The following is a 15,151-nucleotide window of genomic DNA, read 5'->3' on the forward strand; positions in this document are numbered from 1 at the left end:
GTGTGTGTGTGTGTGTGTGCGCGCGCTGCCCCCCCCCACCCACTGGTGAGTGTATGGGACTTGTATGGGACCAATTTGTTCTGGGGTATGGAGTCAGAACTATATAGAAGTGCCTCCAATAATCGGAAAGGGCCTTAAAGCCACCCACGAGTTCCGGAGCCATATAGACACCACACAACCTTAAGAAAGCTCAGAGCACAATGCACAATGCCCCCCCAACCCACAGAGGAGCTGGGAGCCCGCGGTGCAACACCCATGCATGACCCCGAGGTGTACAAACCAGTCCCAGAGAACACGAAGTGACCCCGCAAACATACAACCCACCCCCATGTGTAGGCATGAGATGCACCCGCAAGCGTAGAACCTAGGCTGTGGGCACCAGAAATGGACCACAGGCCCGGAGCCAGGCCACACGGCCGACAGACCAACACTTTGCCAGGACTGCCTGCCCTGCAGGGGGAGCCGGCATAAGCCCCAAGTGCTCACCCACGTAGCCGATCGCACATGGCGCAAGGCACCCCATCATCAACCCTCCTGGGACAAACTGAGCCCCGCCATCACCCGCACACAGCCAGAAATGCAGCCCCCCTCTACGACAGCCGGCACCCGGGGTACCCACCGCAGCGAAGCCCAGGAGTGAAGCCGACTGACGCCTCCCACACTGCAACCCACATCATCCCACATCAACGACGGCGAGAAACCACCAAGGGGCCCTGAAATGCACCCAGCAGTGCTCTCCGCAGCCCCGCCGAGGTGCAGCAGCCCAGAAACTGCTGTTTGTGTATGCAGTTAAAATTGCGGGGTGTGGGAGGTGCGAGCTATCCAAGCATATTGAACCCGAGTCACTTGCGCCCCTCCTGCCCCGCAGACCCTGGTCTGGTGTTGTTTGGAGTAAGATTTGTGTGGGAGTGTGTGTTCTAAGCTAGTATGAGTGGTATTAAAATTGCTGGACAGTCGTAAAGCACGCCAAGGCAGGAGCGTGATGCACAAGATTGCAGCCGCCAGCCACATCCCTACCCACATATCCCGCACCCCACTCTTCCTGCGCACCCTTGGCCTATTGTGTACTCTGAGCTTTAATATTTAATCAAAAAGATTTTTTATTTTTTTATTGTTGTGTGCTGACATGGTTTGAGTTTAATTTCAAGTCAGTGTTGCATACCTGACCTTTTTTGATCTTGACTACGCAACACTACGCATCCTGGAAAACCTGGGATTTTGTAATTTAGTTTTTATGTATTGGCAAAGTTATGGAATATTATGTCCCGTCATTTATTTTAGTGGACAATTGTCATTCAAATAATGGCAATTTGCAACTTGTAGACTACATTTGGAATATAATAATGTGGTAGACGGTTAATTTGTCTGAATTAGTGGTCGACCAATATGGGTTTCTCAATGGCCGATGCTGATATTTAGAGAACTGGTGGCCGATATAAAATGCCGATGTCATGTCATGATGTTTTTGCACCAAATAAAGTACAACAATTTAATAATAACAAATGAGACACAAAATTGCTCAACTTAAATAAACATTAAATAACACGTAATAACAAATGTATCAACTAAATGTGTAATCAAAAAAACAAACTTTGTAAAAAATAAAAAAATAAAAAACTTAAGAATGAAAAATAAAGAATTATGAACTATAAAAAAAATGAATCATAATCAACTGCGTCATACTTAAGTCTGGTCAGGAAATAGTCTCCTCGTTATAGAAGTGCAGGATTTATAATTTATTATTATAAGTAAAGTATTTAAACAAAAACATATAGTTTTTACAAAATGAAGTCCCATTGCAACGAAAAGCAACGGGGAGACGATGTGACGCGGCACGGGACAGTAGGGACGCACAGGGTTTGTGTTTGTAACGGGACAGAATGGCATTCTTAACCTTAAATAATCTTTCATACAAGTTTAGAAACACAAAAATGAATAGATCTAAAATAAAGATACAGAAACTAACGCCTCGGGAACGCACACACAGCGCAGTGCCGTCTGGAGGAGTTCTCTGAGTTAGGTTTACATTTTGCCTCAAATGCCAAGTATTTCCAAACAGCACTTCTCCTGACCTGTCAAAAATGGTCGGTGGACGCTGTGCACTTGACGTCTTTAATGAGCTAACACCATAACAAACCGTAGCGAATGAGACGACTGAGGGCACCGAGTGAGTGAGAGGAGCTGGGACTATGTGGGCACTGCAGCGGTGTGCATGTCATCTCTCTGTCGGAGAGAAGAGGGCGAGGGAGCGGAAATGCGTATTGAAACCATTTCAAATATTCTGAATCTATGTATAAAAAAAATAGATATTTCTGACAACACTAGTCTGCAGACATTTTTTGTTTATTGGCCTCGTGAGCGCAGGCATCGGCCGATGCCGATTATGTCAAAATGCGTGAACATCGGCCCAGTTAATCAGCCGAGCGATTTATTGGTCAACCACTAGCCTGAATCAAGCTGGTGGAATCTAACCTAATTCACATTGTATATACTCATTCAGACATTTATATGAAACAGGTGATTGTGGAATCTTAATGATTTTTGAAAAATGATTGCAATGTTCTAAAATAACAGTGCTCAGACGAAGATCTATGGAATATGGCAAAATTGGCCAAATTTAGAATGTCCTGGAAAATGATTGAAATCCCTGCAATACCCCCGCCGCCAGGTCCTGTTCCACTTGCTCAACTGTGTAAGGCGGTCCTCCACCACGGCTGACAAGGAGAAGATCGAGTCGGGAGGCGGGAACATCCTCATCCACCACTCCCGTGACACGGCGGAGAAGCAGTGGGCGGAGACCTGGGTGCTGACACTTGCTGGGGTGGCACGCATCTTCAACACAAGGCGTTATCTGCTCCAGCAGCTAGGTGGGCGTTACCTTTGTTACTGCTTTTCTTAATTTGAATATAAGAGAACAAATGCAAGAGAATGTTTCCAAAACGAAGACGTTGCTTAACTTAAAAAAATATATATATAGATTAGCAACAACATTAAAACCACATAATATTGTGCAGGTCCCCCTCGTTCTCCACCAGACCTCTGAAGGTGTCCTGTGGTATCTGGCACTAAGACCTTTGCACCAGATCCTATAAGTCCTGTAAATTGCGAGGTGGGGGCCTCCTGGATCAGGCTTTCCAGCACATCCCACAGGTGCTCCATCGGATCGAGATCCGACAATTGTTGCAGTGTGGCAGGGTGCATTATCCTGCTGTAAGAAGCCACTGCCATCAGGGAATACCGTTGCCATGAAGGGGTGTAATTGGTCTGTAACAATGTTTAGGTAGGTGGTGCGTGTCAAAGTAAATACCAGGACCCAAGGTTTCCCAGCAGAACATTGCCCAGAGCATTACACTGCCTCCGCCTTTCCTTTTTCCCATAATGCATCCTGCTGCCATCTCTTCCCCAAGTAAATGATGAACCAAACCCGGCCTTCCACATGATATAAAAGAAAACGTGATTCATCAGACCAGGCCACCTTCTTCCATTGCTCCATGGTCCAGTTCTGACCCTCACATGTCCATTGTAGGCGCTTTTGGCAGTGGACAGGGGTCAACATGGACACGCTGACCGGTCTGCAGCTACACAGCCCCATACACCTCAAGCTGCAATGCACTGTGTGTTCTGACACCTTTCTATCATAGCACCATTAACTTTTTCAGCAGCTCTTCAGTTGGGTCAGACCTGACAGGCTAGCCATTGCTCCCCATGTGCATCAATGAGCCCTGGGCATCCATGACCCTGTCACCGGTTCACGGGTTTTTCTTCCTTGGACTACATTTGGTAGGTACTAACCACTGCATACCTGGAACACCCCACAAGACCTGTCGTTTTGGAGATGCTCTGACCCAGTCGTCTAGCCGTCACAATTTGGTCCTTGTCAAAGTGGCTCAGATCCTTTACGCTTGCCCATTTTTCCTGCTTACAACACATCAACTTCAACAACTGACTGTTCACTTGCTGCCTAATATATCCCACCCCTTGACAGGGGACATTGGAACCAGATGAGCAATGTTATACAATTCACCTGTCGGTGTTTTTTAATGTTGTGGCTGATTGGTGTATATTCCATTTCTGCATTGAGACTAATCCAGATGTTACTAGCTGTGGTCTCAGTATTATGAAACCACAAGGACTAATGGAGAGTTCAAGACTACCTCACACTAATCTTAACCACGTGGTTTATAAAGGAATACATTAATGTGATGAATACCTCTACAGCATTGGTGGCATTCTGAACAACGGTCTATTTCAATGACATCATGATATAGTACAGTTGTTCTTCACGTGGTGTCCGGTAGGCTTGGGCAGGTTTTCCCATTAAATCGTCTATCGACTCCAACGATCGCCATTGACATTGATGGCACGTTTTTTAAATGTTTTTTTTATCCGCCAGGAAACAGCGAGCATTGAAACGGTCTAAGTGCAGTTTACCGTGTTCTGAAACTGGAGCTGAGAGAGAGCGAGAGTGGAGGAGAGGGAGGGGAGGCTCTCCCCCTCTCTGCTCAGAGCTGTCCAGTAACCACTGCCGATCGGATCTCATCGGGTGCGAGGTTCATGAGGTGTTGCTCATTAATATATCTTTCTTATACAATCTGCTACCTTGATGCCCATTTATGATTAAGGAAAAATAAATAATAATAATAATAAAAAAATGCCTTGTGATAAATCTTGTGATTATCATATAGCAATATATAATATAATCTGATAGAAAATGATTTATTTATTGTATTTCCTTAGTTTCTTACTTGTATGGAAAATGAATAACGTAAACCTAACTTAGAGAACAGGAGTGGAGTTTTTTTTGGTTTCCTCCAGTAGCGGTGTGCGCAGGCTCCTGTTCCTGTCTTTTTATTTTAAATTTATTTATTTTCATTTGTTTCCTACATGTATCAAACACATGTTTTAAACACAAACTTATTTAAGGGACTGTCCCGCTCCATTCCATCAGTGGGGACGAATGTCTCCCCATTTCTATGGGACTTAATTTAGTAAAAACTGGATTTTTTTTTTTGTGTAAATAGTAAGTCCTGCACTTCTGGAACAGGGAGACCGCATTTGCCACATTAGATTGTTTTATGTGCGTGCGAATCCCCGGAATTGAAATTTTTGCACGATCGCCCAAGCCTACTGTCCTGGGACAGCTGAGGGTCCTTCAAGATGTTCCGGGATGTACCAGGCAAAACGTTCAATCGTTAAACTTCACTAATATTTAATCTACAAGACATAAGAACCATAAGAGAATAATTACAATAACAATCCAGATTATTGAGCATAGTTGCACTGGTATCTCCCTAACTACAGCAGAGACGGGTATGGAATTATGGACTAAATCATATCTAACAATAAAAATCTTCTGAGATTTTTGGTTCCAGAAACAGCAACTTAGCAAATGGGGTCTGTGGCCAGCAGTGCCCGATGCGCGGTGCACACTCCCAGCTTGGGGGCGCTGCTGGAGTGTCTCGAATCCTGGCAGGGAGCGTTGGGTTTCCTGCTGTGGTCCCCACACTCAAAACATTTCACAGTCCCCCACCCTGGAGGAAAAAAAGTCATTAACTTCTGATTTTGATTTTGAATTTAGATTCTAATTTGGATATGAAATGATCGAATGCTACACAGATATTCCTGTCTATCCAGCGGCAACTTTCGTAACTTCAAAGTGCGCCGCATTGCGCCGTAAAGGGGATAAAATTAGCGGGTGGACCCGGGTGTCCTGTTTACACCAGAGCCAATTGGAGGTGGAGCGGCTAAAAATCCGTCATGGGACCGAAACCCTGTGTTACCTTTTCCACTGAGGACAAATTCCGGATCTTAGCGGGTGTTCTCTGGTTTTGGCGCAGTGGGAAACGGGTATATGGCTGCCAATGTCAGAATGTTAACCGTAATGCCTTAATGTTTTACAGGTGACTTCTTCAAGGCGTGGGAGGTTCTTCTGGACCACATCCAGTCTGCCGCTCTAAGTAAGAACAACGAGGTCTCGCTGGCTGCCCTCAAGAGCTTCCAAGAGATACTCCAGATCGTCACGCCGGTCAGAGACTTGGACAAACCCGGAGACGCGCTCGCAGCCATGGGTGTCCCCCCGGTCCTCATTGACTCGCTCAGCGCCTCGGGCCCCGGCAGACCCCTGGTGCGTTCCGATTCGCTGGTGGAGCGGCTGACCTGGTACAACAGCGCGGAGCTGCAGGCCCCGCCCCCCGGGGAGGAATCGGCCCTGGAGGATTCCGCGCTGTGGTGGTCGGCGTGGAACACGTGGTACCGGACGGGGACGGACAGCACCAGGCCCCCCAGCGGCGGAACAGAGAAGCTGTCCTTCATCCCCAGTCAGCCCTTCCTCACGGCGCTGATCCAGATCTTCCCGGCACTCTACCAGCACATCAAGTCGGGCTTCAGTATGGACGACCTGAGGAAACTGGGCGTCATCCTCCACGGTGCCGTGTCGGTGCCCATCAGCAGCGACGCCTCGCCCTTCATCCTGCCCTCTTACACGGAGGCTGTGCTCACCAGCCTGCAGGAGGCGGTGCTCACCGCGCTGGACGTCTTGCAGAAGGTACGATTTCTTATTATCTCGGAATGAAACATGCGGCCTGGAGATGGGGGTTTTAAAACTCAACACAACGCAGAACCTTCAGGGAAAGGTCATGGCCGGGTAGTAAATTGTGGATGCTTTCTGTGAAGTGTTTTAATCTTTGAGCCCAATATTCTAATGTTTGTAATTATGAACGTTTCCTCCCCGCCAGCTGACTTGAATGATGCGCTCTGAAATGGAACAAAAAGGGAAGTAACTCATACTTGCGGCCCGGCCCTCTAACTCCATTAATGGAGTCATTATGTTAGTGTTTTATAACATAATACGGTGTTTCTCAACGCGGGATCCAAGGACCAGCGGGGGTCCTTCAAGAGGTTCCAGGCGGTCCACAGCGGAAGTAATAATGCTTAAACTTCACGGTGACTTCTTTTACGAGATGTCGGCACCGCTAGAGCGTGTGCACTGGTGACTGTTTTCATCAAGGTTCCACTGTTAGCTCTGTAACTAGATTATTTGAAAATTTGGACTCAAAATTCCTCCCCGGATTGGGGTCCCAGAGACAAAACTAGGTCCGTGGCCTAAAGCATATCAAATTGAGGGTCCTTGTAATGAAAACTGTTGAAGATCACTGATTTAAACAGCGACCCAGCAGATGAAGCCCATTCCCGTGGGCTACGTCTACACCGTACCGTCTGGTTGTTTCTCCCCTCTACAAAACACCTTCTGAATCCACGGCAACCGAGCCCGATGTCGCAATGTCCCTGTGTGCGGCAATCTGCGCTCCCACGGCGGATTATAGCGGCGAGTAAGCATTTGTTCCTCTCGCCCCCCTCCCTGCCGCAGGCCATCTGCGTGGGCCCGGAGAACCTGCAGGTCATGTACCCGGCCATTTTCGAACAGCTGCTCCTCTTTGTGGAATTCTCCTGCAAGCCGCCCCAGTACGGCAAGATGGAAACCAAGCACGTAGCCAACGCCAAATACAACCAGGTGTGTTCTTGTGTTGTTTTTTTTGTTGTTGTTTTTTTTATTTTAAATGTGTCCTTGTGCTTTAAACAGTGAGTTATCGTGTTCTTTCACCCGTCCTCCTCAAAGAAACGACTGCTCTTCTTTGCAAGATCCATGATTGACAGGCTCTTCTTAACCTCCACCACCAGTCGCCCCGAGCCATCTCCTTCCAGAACACTCGACTGAACGCTAGCTCCAGCTCCGTGTTTGTCAGTTTGTTTTCTGTTCAGTGGGGGAAGGAAAAAAAACAACTTAAAAAAAAAAAAAAAAAAACCTTCTCATTCCAAAGGAGCCAGACAGTCTAAGCCTTGATTGCTTCATTCACAAAAACCATAAACACTGTCTTCCCAATCTCATTTCTCTCTTGGACCCCAAAAGAGCCTCCCTTCATGTCTTTGTTCTGGTTCTGGTGTCGGTGTCTGTCTGTCTCTCTCTCTCTCTCTCTCTCTCTCTCTCTCTCTCTCTCTCGCTCATTGTACTCCCAGAAACCAAAAGGCATTCCATACATGGTTTCTGATGAAGTAATAACAACCAGCAGCTGCTTGGCCTACCAGGGGAGGCCAAGATGTGTTGTGTCCTGGAATTAACATTAACGGGCTGATGCGATTATACTAACGAACGTTAGCGCTACACTCACTCGCCAGTGTGTAAAATTGAGTGGCATCTAGCGGAACGGACTTCGCAGAAATGGAATATGATATTGTTAAGTATGTTTTAACTAGTGTATGATCCCATCAAAATAAGAATTGCTGTGTTTTTTGTTACCTTAGAATGAGCCCTTTATATCCAGTAGGGAGCGGGTCCCCGTCCGCGGAGGCCACCGTGTTGCACCGCCATGTTTCTCCAGTGGCCCAGAATGGACAAACCAAACACTGGCCCTTCCTCTTCCTCTCCCTCTAACCTCCGTAGCTTTACCAGGTGGTCAACCCCGTCTCTGACGCCGCAGACAGATAGTAAAATGTGTATCCTGCTAATGCTATCTCGCTGTCTGACTAAACGCCTAGAATAAAGCCGCTTTTTCGCATTATTTTGCTGATGTTAGCTTGTAGCCACCGTAGCGTCACCTCTACATCGGAAAGGGAGGGGCGGGGTGTTTCGTTTGTTGCAATCTGCAACCTCACCGCTAGATGCCGCTAATTCTACAGACTGCCCCTTTAAGCCTCCAATCCTATCTGTTAATCTGTTAGCTGCGTCGGCGGGGTCAAGAATCAATCTTCCCATTCTTGTTGATTTGAGTGTGTTTTAAAAGGTTTACACAAAGCGCTTGATTAAATCCCGAACCAAGCCAAACAGATGTCACGGGTGGTCTCTCCGCCGCCTTTCCCCGCCGCTCTGCAATCCCTTTCAGATCAACAATCTGTCCGGGGAGTAGGGAGGTTTTTTTTGGGGGGGGGGGGGGGTTAAAGATCAGGCCTAACCAGCTGAATTCTTCCAGACGACCCATTTAGTCGGTAAGCCGTCGGTTTAAAAAAAGAAAATTGCTGTGACCCGAGACACTGGTTTAATTGAGATGTTCTCTCGTTTTGTTTCTTGGGACGACTCGCTGGAAAACCGTTTTAGATCCAACTGTTTGCGCCGGTGAGTGTGCCCCCCTCCCTTCCTCAGCCCTCTCTTAAGTCGTCCTACAGCACTGAGTGGTGCTGGTTGGTGCCTACCTGCCTTCTGTGGTTGTTTAACTGCATGGTAGGCTCCATGTGTCTCACTTCCATCCCTCACGTCATATGCTGCCACTAACTGCTGGCTGTCGCCTCCCTCTGCATTTCCCATCCTATGTTTTCCTTTATTTTGTGTTTGGGTGATGTCCATCGGTGCGTGTTGTTCTGCTCCCTTATTAGGGCTGGGCGATAATTCAATACTAACGGCTTATCGTCTCTCGTTTGCGCCACATTTTGATGAAATTTAATTAATATTGCGATATACAATTTGGAGTCTAAATTAATCCCAAGTTATGACCTACATTTTTGCTCTGTATAATAGGGCTGGGTATTTGGCACAATCTCACAATTAGACTCTGGCTCGCAATACGATTGTACATCAATGCATTGAGATTTAATACAATACTACGAGAATTGCAACATTTGAGTTTACCATTTATACATAATTATAACAATATTTAATGGATTATATTGAGTCAAATACATCAATTAAATATATGATTTTTTTTTGTGACAACTGGATCACAAGTGGTTTGTCATTAAACTGGAAATGGTAACTTCCAATAAAAAAAATCAATATAACCACATTCAAATCAGTAATGTTTCTTTTTTTTTTTTTTTTTTTTACCCAGCCCTAATATATATGTATATACATTTGTTTGTGTGTGTGTGTGTGTGTGTGTGTGTGTCTCTGTGTCTGTGTCTGTGTGTGTGTCTGTCTGTGTGTGTGTGTGTGTTCTAAAGCATATTTGGAGTAAATATTTGCGTTTTATTTGAAAAGTATGGATTTGGTCCGATAATAGCAGATATTGTAATGTACCTTTTGGCGATAGCACGTTGTCCCATATCACCCAGCCCTCGTCCCCATGCTTGGAGACACACTTTGTCCTGCTGGATTGAGTCACTGGTTCGGGCCGTTTGATCGCAGTCAGCTGTGGAGCACCCAGTGTACAAATTAGTCACACTGCGATGTGAAATGCTTGTTGTTGCTGCTCACACAGAGTGTGCCTTGAACGCTGCTTTGAATGTTGGTCTTTTCGCCCGAAGGTGAAGTCACGACGCGCTCAGACGTGTTGTTCTCATTCTGTCCCGTTGACTCCGCAGGCGGAATGGGTTGCCTTAAACTACGTCCCCTTCGCCGAACGCTCCCTGGAGGTGGTGGTGGACCTGTACCACAAAACGGCGTGCCACAAAGCCGTCATCAACGAGATGGTTCTGCAGAATGTCATCAAGGTACATTCCAATGCCGCCGACGGGGACACGTAATGTGGGTTTTATCGCCAGACTGTGGGTGGCGAGGAAACGTGCCGGAGGAAAAGTAAATCCTCTTGTGTCCAAACACCCGTCAGCACGTTGGCGCCTTATTGAAGGGACCTCTCAATACCCAGCCCTACACGGAGAAACGATGTGCGCAGTGCAATTCAAACCTCACAACCAAGGATAATTGCCTAGAGATGGGTCAAAATCCTGCCCCCATCCGTTTTTGTCTGTGGAGGTCAATAACTACACAGATAAATAGATGATAATACACAATGTAACCATCACTGTACAACCCTTTTATCCAATACCTTTGTATTTCCATTTTGAATGGAAAACCTTGTGTTTTCAAGTAGCCACTTTCAACGGTCTTGACACTCTGCAGTTTAGTTTTTTGAATTATTTTTATGTTACCTTTCTAGTTGGACTTTTTCTTCCTGCTTCCCTTACTTAAAAAAAAAACAAAACAAAAAAACTCTCCGTTCCGCTCCCTCCGCCCGCCCCCCAGACGCTGAGGATGCCCTTGGGTTTGAAGTACGCGTGTCCTTCCGAGAGCACATGGAAACTGGCCGTGTCCTCCCTGCTGAAGGTGCTCTCCATCGGGCTCCCCGTGGCCCGCCAGCACGCCCCCTCCGGCAAGTTTGACACGATGTGGCCCGAGCTGGCCAGTGCCTTCGAAGACTTCCTTTTCACCAAAAGGTGCAGTTTTGCCGATCAACTCCCGATCTCACCGATTGGATAGGAGGGCGTTTTAGGAATGTTCCGGAGCGCCGGGCTGACGTGTCCCGTGTTTGTTTTTTTGTGTTTTTTTCGCAGCACCTCTCCGGATAATTTGTCCATCCAGGAGTTCCAGAAGAATGAAGCCATTGACGTTGAGGTGAGCGGTCATCTGGCGCGCTTACGTTCTCCGGGAGCGTCACGTCTTCCGTGGGAGCTGAGTTTTCTGATGGCGCTCGCTCTGTTTTTAAGGTGGTCCAGCTGATCAGCACGGAGGTTTTACCTTTCGCCAACTTCATCCCCAAAGACTTTGTCGGGAAGATCATGACCATGCTCAACAAAGGATCCATTCACTCCCAGTCCTCCTCCTTCACAGGTTTCGAGCCCTTCTCCTCCTATATATCTGTTTCACATTTCCACATTATCTCACGCCTTGCCCCCCCCCGGAAGGACGCTCAACTCGGACTCTCTCCCCACAGAGGCGGAGATCGACGTGCGGATGAGGGAGGAGTTCTCCAAGGTGTGCTTCGAGACGCTGCTGCAGTTCTCCTTCAGCAACAAGGTGTCCACGCCGCAGGAGGGCTACATCTCCCGCATGGCGCTCTCCGTGCTGCTGAAGAGGTCGCAGGACGTGCTGCGGCGCTACGTGGACGACGAGAGGCTGAGCGGCCGCTGCCCCCTGCCCAGGTAAGGCCAGCTGAAGACCCCCAGGCCCCCTCAGTCCACTACACCTGCCTGCATCCTGTTCTTTGTCTTGTGGAGTGTCCAATTGACATTGCTCATGCCACGCTCTATCCATTGGGATATGATCGAGTCTATACAAGATAATAATGTATACTAATATACTATTATTACCAAGAGGATATCTACATCATATTTACTATTTGTTCCGCTGTCTTTTTCCTTTGCAAAAACAAGATATGCCGTTGTTGCTCAGTTCAACACAGTGATGCTTAGGTTTGGTGTACGGTTCTCCATCCATTCTCCATTCTTCCCGAATTACCTTTTATAATATAGAACCTAACTGGACAAAGATGGTAATTAACGGGGTTCTTTTCTCGTCAGGCCGTTAAAAATACTAGGTAGTCTGGTCACTCTGTCCACATATTCGATATCCCTGGATCAGTAAAGTCGGAAAATAAATGCCAGAGATGGAATCAGTTCAACGAAACCAAGGCTTGACACTGCATTAATAGGTCTGAAGTTACTTTTTTTAGGGGTATTCAGTTGTTTGCTTTTACTTAAAAAAAAAAAAATAAATAAAATAAAAAGAAAGGGTAATGTGCACGTATTAAGAAATAGAAGGGACTTTGAGGTTGCTGCCAGGAAAAAAAAAAAAAAGACAAACAGCATCGAAATGTTAAAGACATTTCAGCTCAACTAGACTAGTTTGAACTTTCAACATTTAAGATTTTCCTCAAAATGTCATGAAGAGAGCTACTTAACCCCTGACCCTGCTTCCGTATCCGAGTGTTTTGCGCCTGTGTTTGTCCAAAAGTCATGAATGTGTGTTGTTTTTGGTTTTTTTTTCTTTTCAGGCAACAAGTGACCGAGATCATTTTTGTCCTGAAAGCTATCAGCACTTTGATGGACTCTCTGAAAAAGACTCAGCCGGAAAACGGTGAGTTTGAAACGGCTGAGGACGACACGGATTTCAGAGCGGGGAGGGGTGAGAGGGTGGGAGGAACAAAAACAAAATACAAGGCCACTACTGCATTCATCATTTGTTCATTTCAAATAAATGTGTCATCATACTTTAGGGACCGTTTTTAGTTTTTTCTTTTTTTTCCAATGGGTTTTACTTGCATCGCCGAAAGAGTGTTTACGCACCCAACAAGGTCACTTAGCCCTCGGGAATATTGGAAGAACCAAAGAGGGAATTTCTTTTTTGTCTTTTTTCTTTTGCGATGCCCTTGAAAATGATTTGCATTGTGTTAGCTTTCTATTCTGACACGGAGAAGAAAAAAACCATACCGTTTCTACTCTCCGATGGCCATTTTGATCAGGGAAATAATTTTGTTGTTGCCCTCGATCGCGATTAATTCTCTCCTCCTACTCCCCCCTCCCCCCTCTCTCCTTTGCCGTTCCCTTTGTCTTTCCCGATCCCTCGTTCGCGCTGCCGCCGCCTCCTCTCCGCAGTGGATGGGAACACGTGGGCTCAGGTGATCGCTCTGTACCCGACCCTGGTGGAGTGCATCCCCTGCTCCTCGTCCGAGGTGGGCCTGGCCCTGAAGGAGGCCCTCGGCCCCTTCAAAGACTTTATGCAGCCTCCCGTCTCCAGAATACAGAACGGAGAGTCTTGACCGGACTGGCCTTGCTTTTCTTTTTTTGTTTGTTTTTCATTTTCTTTTTTTTTCTTTTTTTTTTTTTTTATACACACAACGGAAAATTCATGAATGTGTCTTGACCCACACACATTGACCTAAAGCGGACAGACCGGGACTCCGCGCGGCCCCATCTGTGGACCCAACTTGACATTTGACGCCTGTTCAGACCCCGCTGACATCTTTGACTCTCATCTCCATCAAAACATGCCCTCAAAATGGCTAATAATCGTCACCCACTTGCTTACACAACAAGCAGGGGAAAAAAAAAGAACAAGGCGCACACACTCATGCATTCTGCCTGGACATACGGTCACCACAGAGAAGAAAAACGGTGCAGTGTTTCCTTTGTTTTAATTTCCTAATAAGGCAAGTCAATGTACAGTGTGTGCGTGGTGATAGTCATTATGTAATTAAATTAATATTAAAATAATAAAAAATAATAATACTTGGGCTTTACTGATCTTATTATAGAAGGACAAAGACTTTTGCACCATTTTCAACAGCAAGAATTTTATGCAAGGAAAAAAAGTAGTCTTACTATAACATTCCATGTCATCTTTAGCCAGCCACTAGAGGAGGGATGTATTTGTCTGTATAAAATAAATGGGACAGTTCTACAGATAACTTGTCTTTTTTTTGTGATTAATTTCATGCGATTCCAACGGAGTGGGCTCTTCCTGCCAGAATCCCTTACATGTTTGGCTTCAGCTGTTTTACCACAGGCTTCCAAGTGAGCTAGGCTAGGTGATCCCATCTGCTGCCTTGCATTGAGCTAACACAGTTAGCATACAGTGCTGTGCAGGAGACGCAGGGATGGAATCGGCGCTGACCTTCTGGTCTGAATCTGGGTAAGAGACGGGGGTGGGGGGGGGACAGAACGTCCCTTTAAAATGTGAGTGGTGGTGGAGCAGACTCTACGGACCGCCGGATTTTGTTTATTGCCGTCCAGTGGAGTCGGGTGAGTATTAACTATGTTATTAAGATTCTTTTGAATTGTTTCAGTTAAATAAAAAAAATAAAAAAGTGCCATTTAAGGCAGGAATTAGATTCAAGATTCAAGATTCAAGATTTTTATTTGTCACATACATATACATACTTCCATACATATATGCAGTGAAATGTAATAGTCATAAAACTGACTGATTAGTCATACGATTAGTCTTACGATTAGTCATAAAACTGTCTGTTTTGGGAGGGTTACACTTTTTATACTGCATTTTTTTTATGGCATCCCTGAATCAATTCAACCAATGTTCTCTAGTTTAAATGTGCATTACATATATCAGGAATTAATTTGTCAATGTATTGGTATTCATCAGTCAAATGTATTTGTATAATTTGGTTTTTCAATTAAATGAAAATATTAGAAATGTTAATATAAATGTAGATATCTAGTTATAAGTCATTCCTAGTTCTATTTTAAATGCATTGGGTGCCCCAGTGAAACGGACAGTTCCCTATTTTACATATTAAAATGACGGATTCCAAACATCAGGCATAATGTAAGTACGCAGCTCAACAAAGAATAGAACGCAGGTTCAAGTCGTTTTTAGACATTTTAAGGCGGAAAAGCTACGCATTGTACCATTTGTTAAAATGTCAGTTCTTGGGTTCAGAAATTTTAACTTGATTTTTAACTCCCTGACTGACATAAAGAAACACATTCA

General features: G+C 45.7%; 1 protein-coding gene across 2 annotated transcripts in view; it reads left to right on the plus strand.

The window, feature by feature from the left end:
* mon2 (MON2 homolog, regulator of endosome-to-Golgi trafficking) overlaps positions 1–14,088 on the plus strand; it is a 39,857-nt gene extending 25,769 nt beyond the window's left edge. The window contains exons 23-33 of one of the 2 annotated variants that reach the window (XM_080001689.1): positions 2,669–2,867; positions 5,901–6,544; positions 7,367–7,510; positions 9,089–9,106; positions 10,288–10,416; positions 10,949–11,139; positions 11,257–11,317; positions 11,410–11,533; positions 11,637–11,844; positions 12,696–12,778; positions 13,297–14,088. In XM_080001689.1, the coding sequence (XP_079857815.1) occupies positions 2,669–2,867; positions 5,901–6,544; positions 7,367–7,510; positions 9,089–9,106; positions 10,288–10,416; positions 10,949–11,139; positions 11,257–11,317; positions 11,410–11,533; positions 11,637–11,844; positions 12,696–12,778; positions 13,297–13,460 (1,965 nt within the window). In that variant the 3' untranslated portion in view covers positions 13,461–14,088. The remainder of the gene's footprint in view (positions 1–2,668; positions 2,868–5,900; positions 6,545–7,366; positions 7,511–9,088; positions 9,107–10,287; positions 10,417–10,948; positions 11,140–11,256; positions 11,318–11,409; positions 11,534–11,636; positions 11,845–12,695; positions 12,779–13,296) is intronic. The other variant, XM_080001690.1, reaches the window with a different exon arrangement.
* The last annotated feature ends 1,063 nt before the right edge of the window (positions 14,089–15,151 follow it).

This window comes from Zeus faber, assembly GCF_960531495.2.
Source record: "Zeus faber genome assembly, chromosome: 6".
In the NCBI taxonomy this organism is placed as follows: Eukaryota; Metazoa; Chordata; class Actinopteri; order Zeiformes; family Zeidae; genus Zeus; species Zeus faber.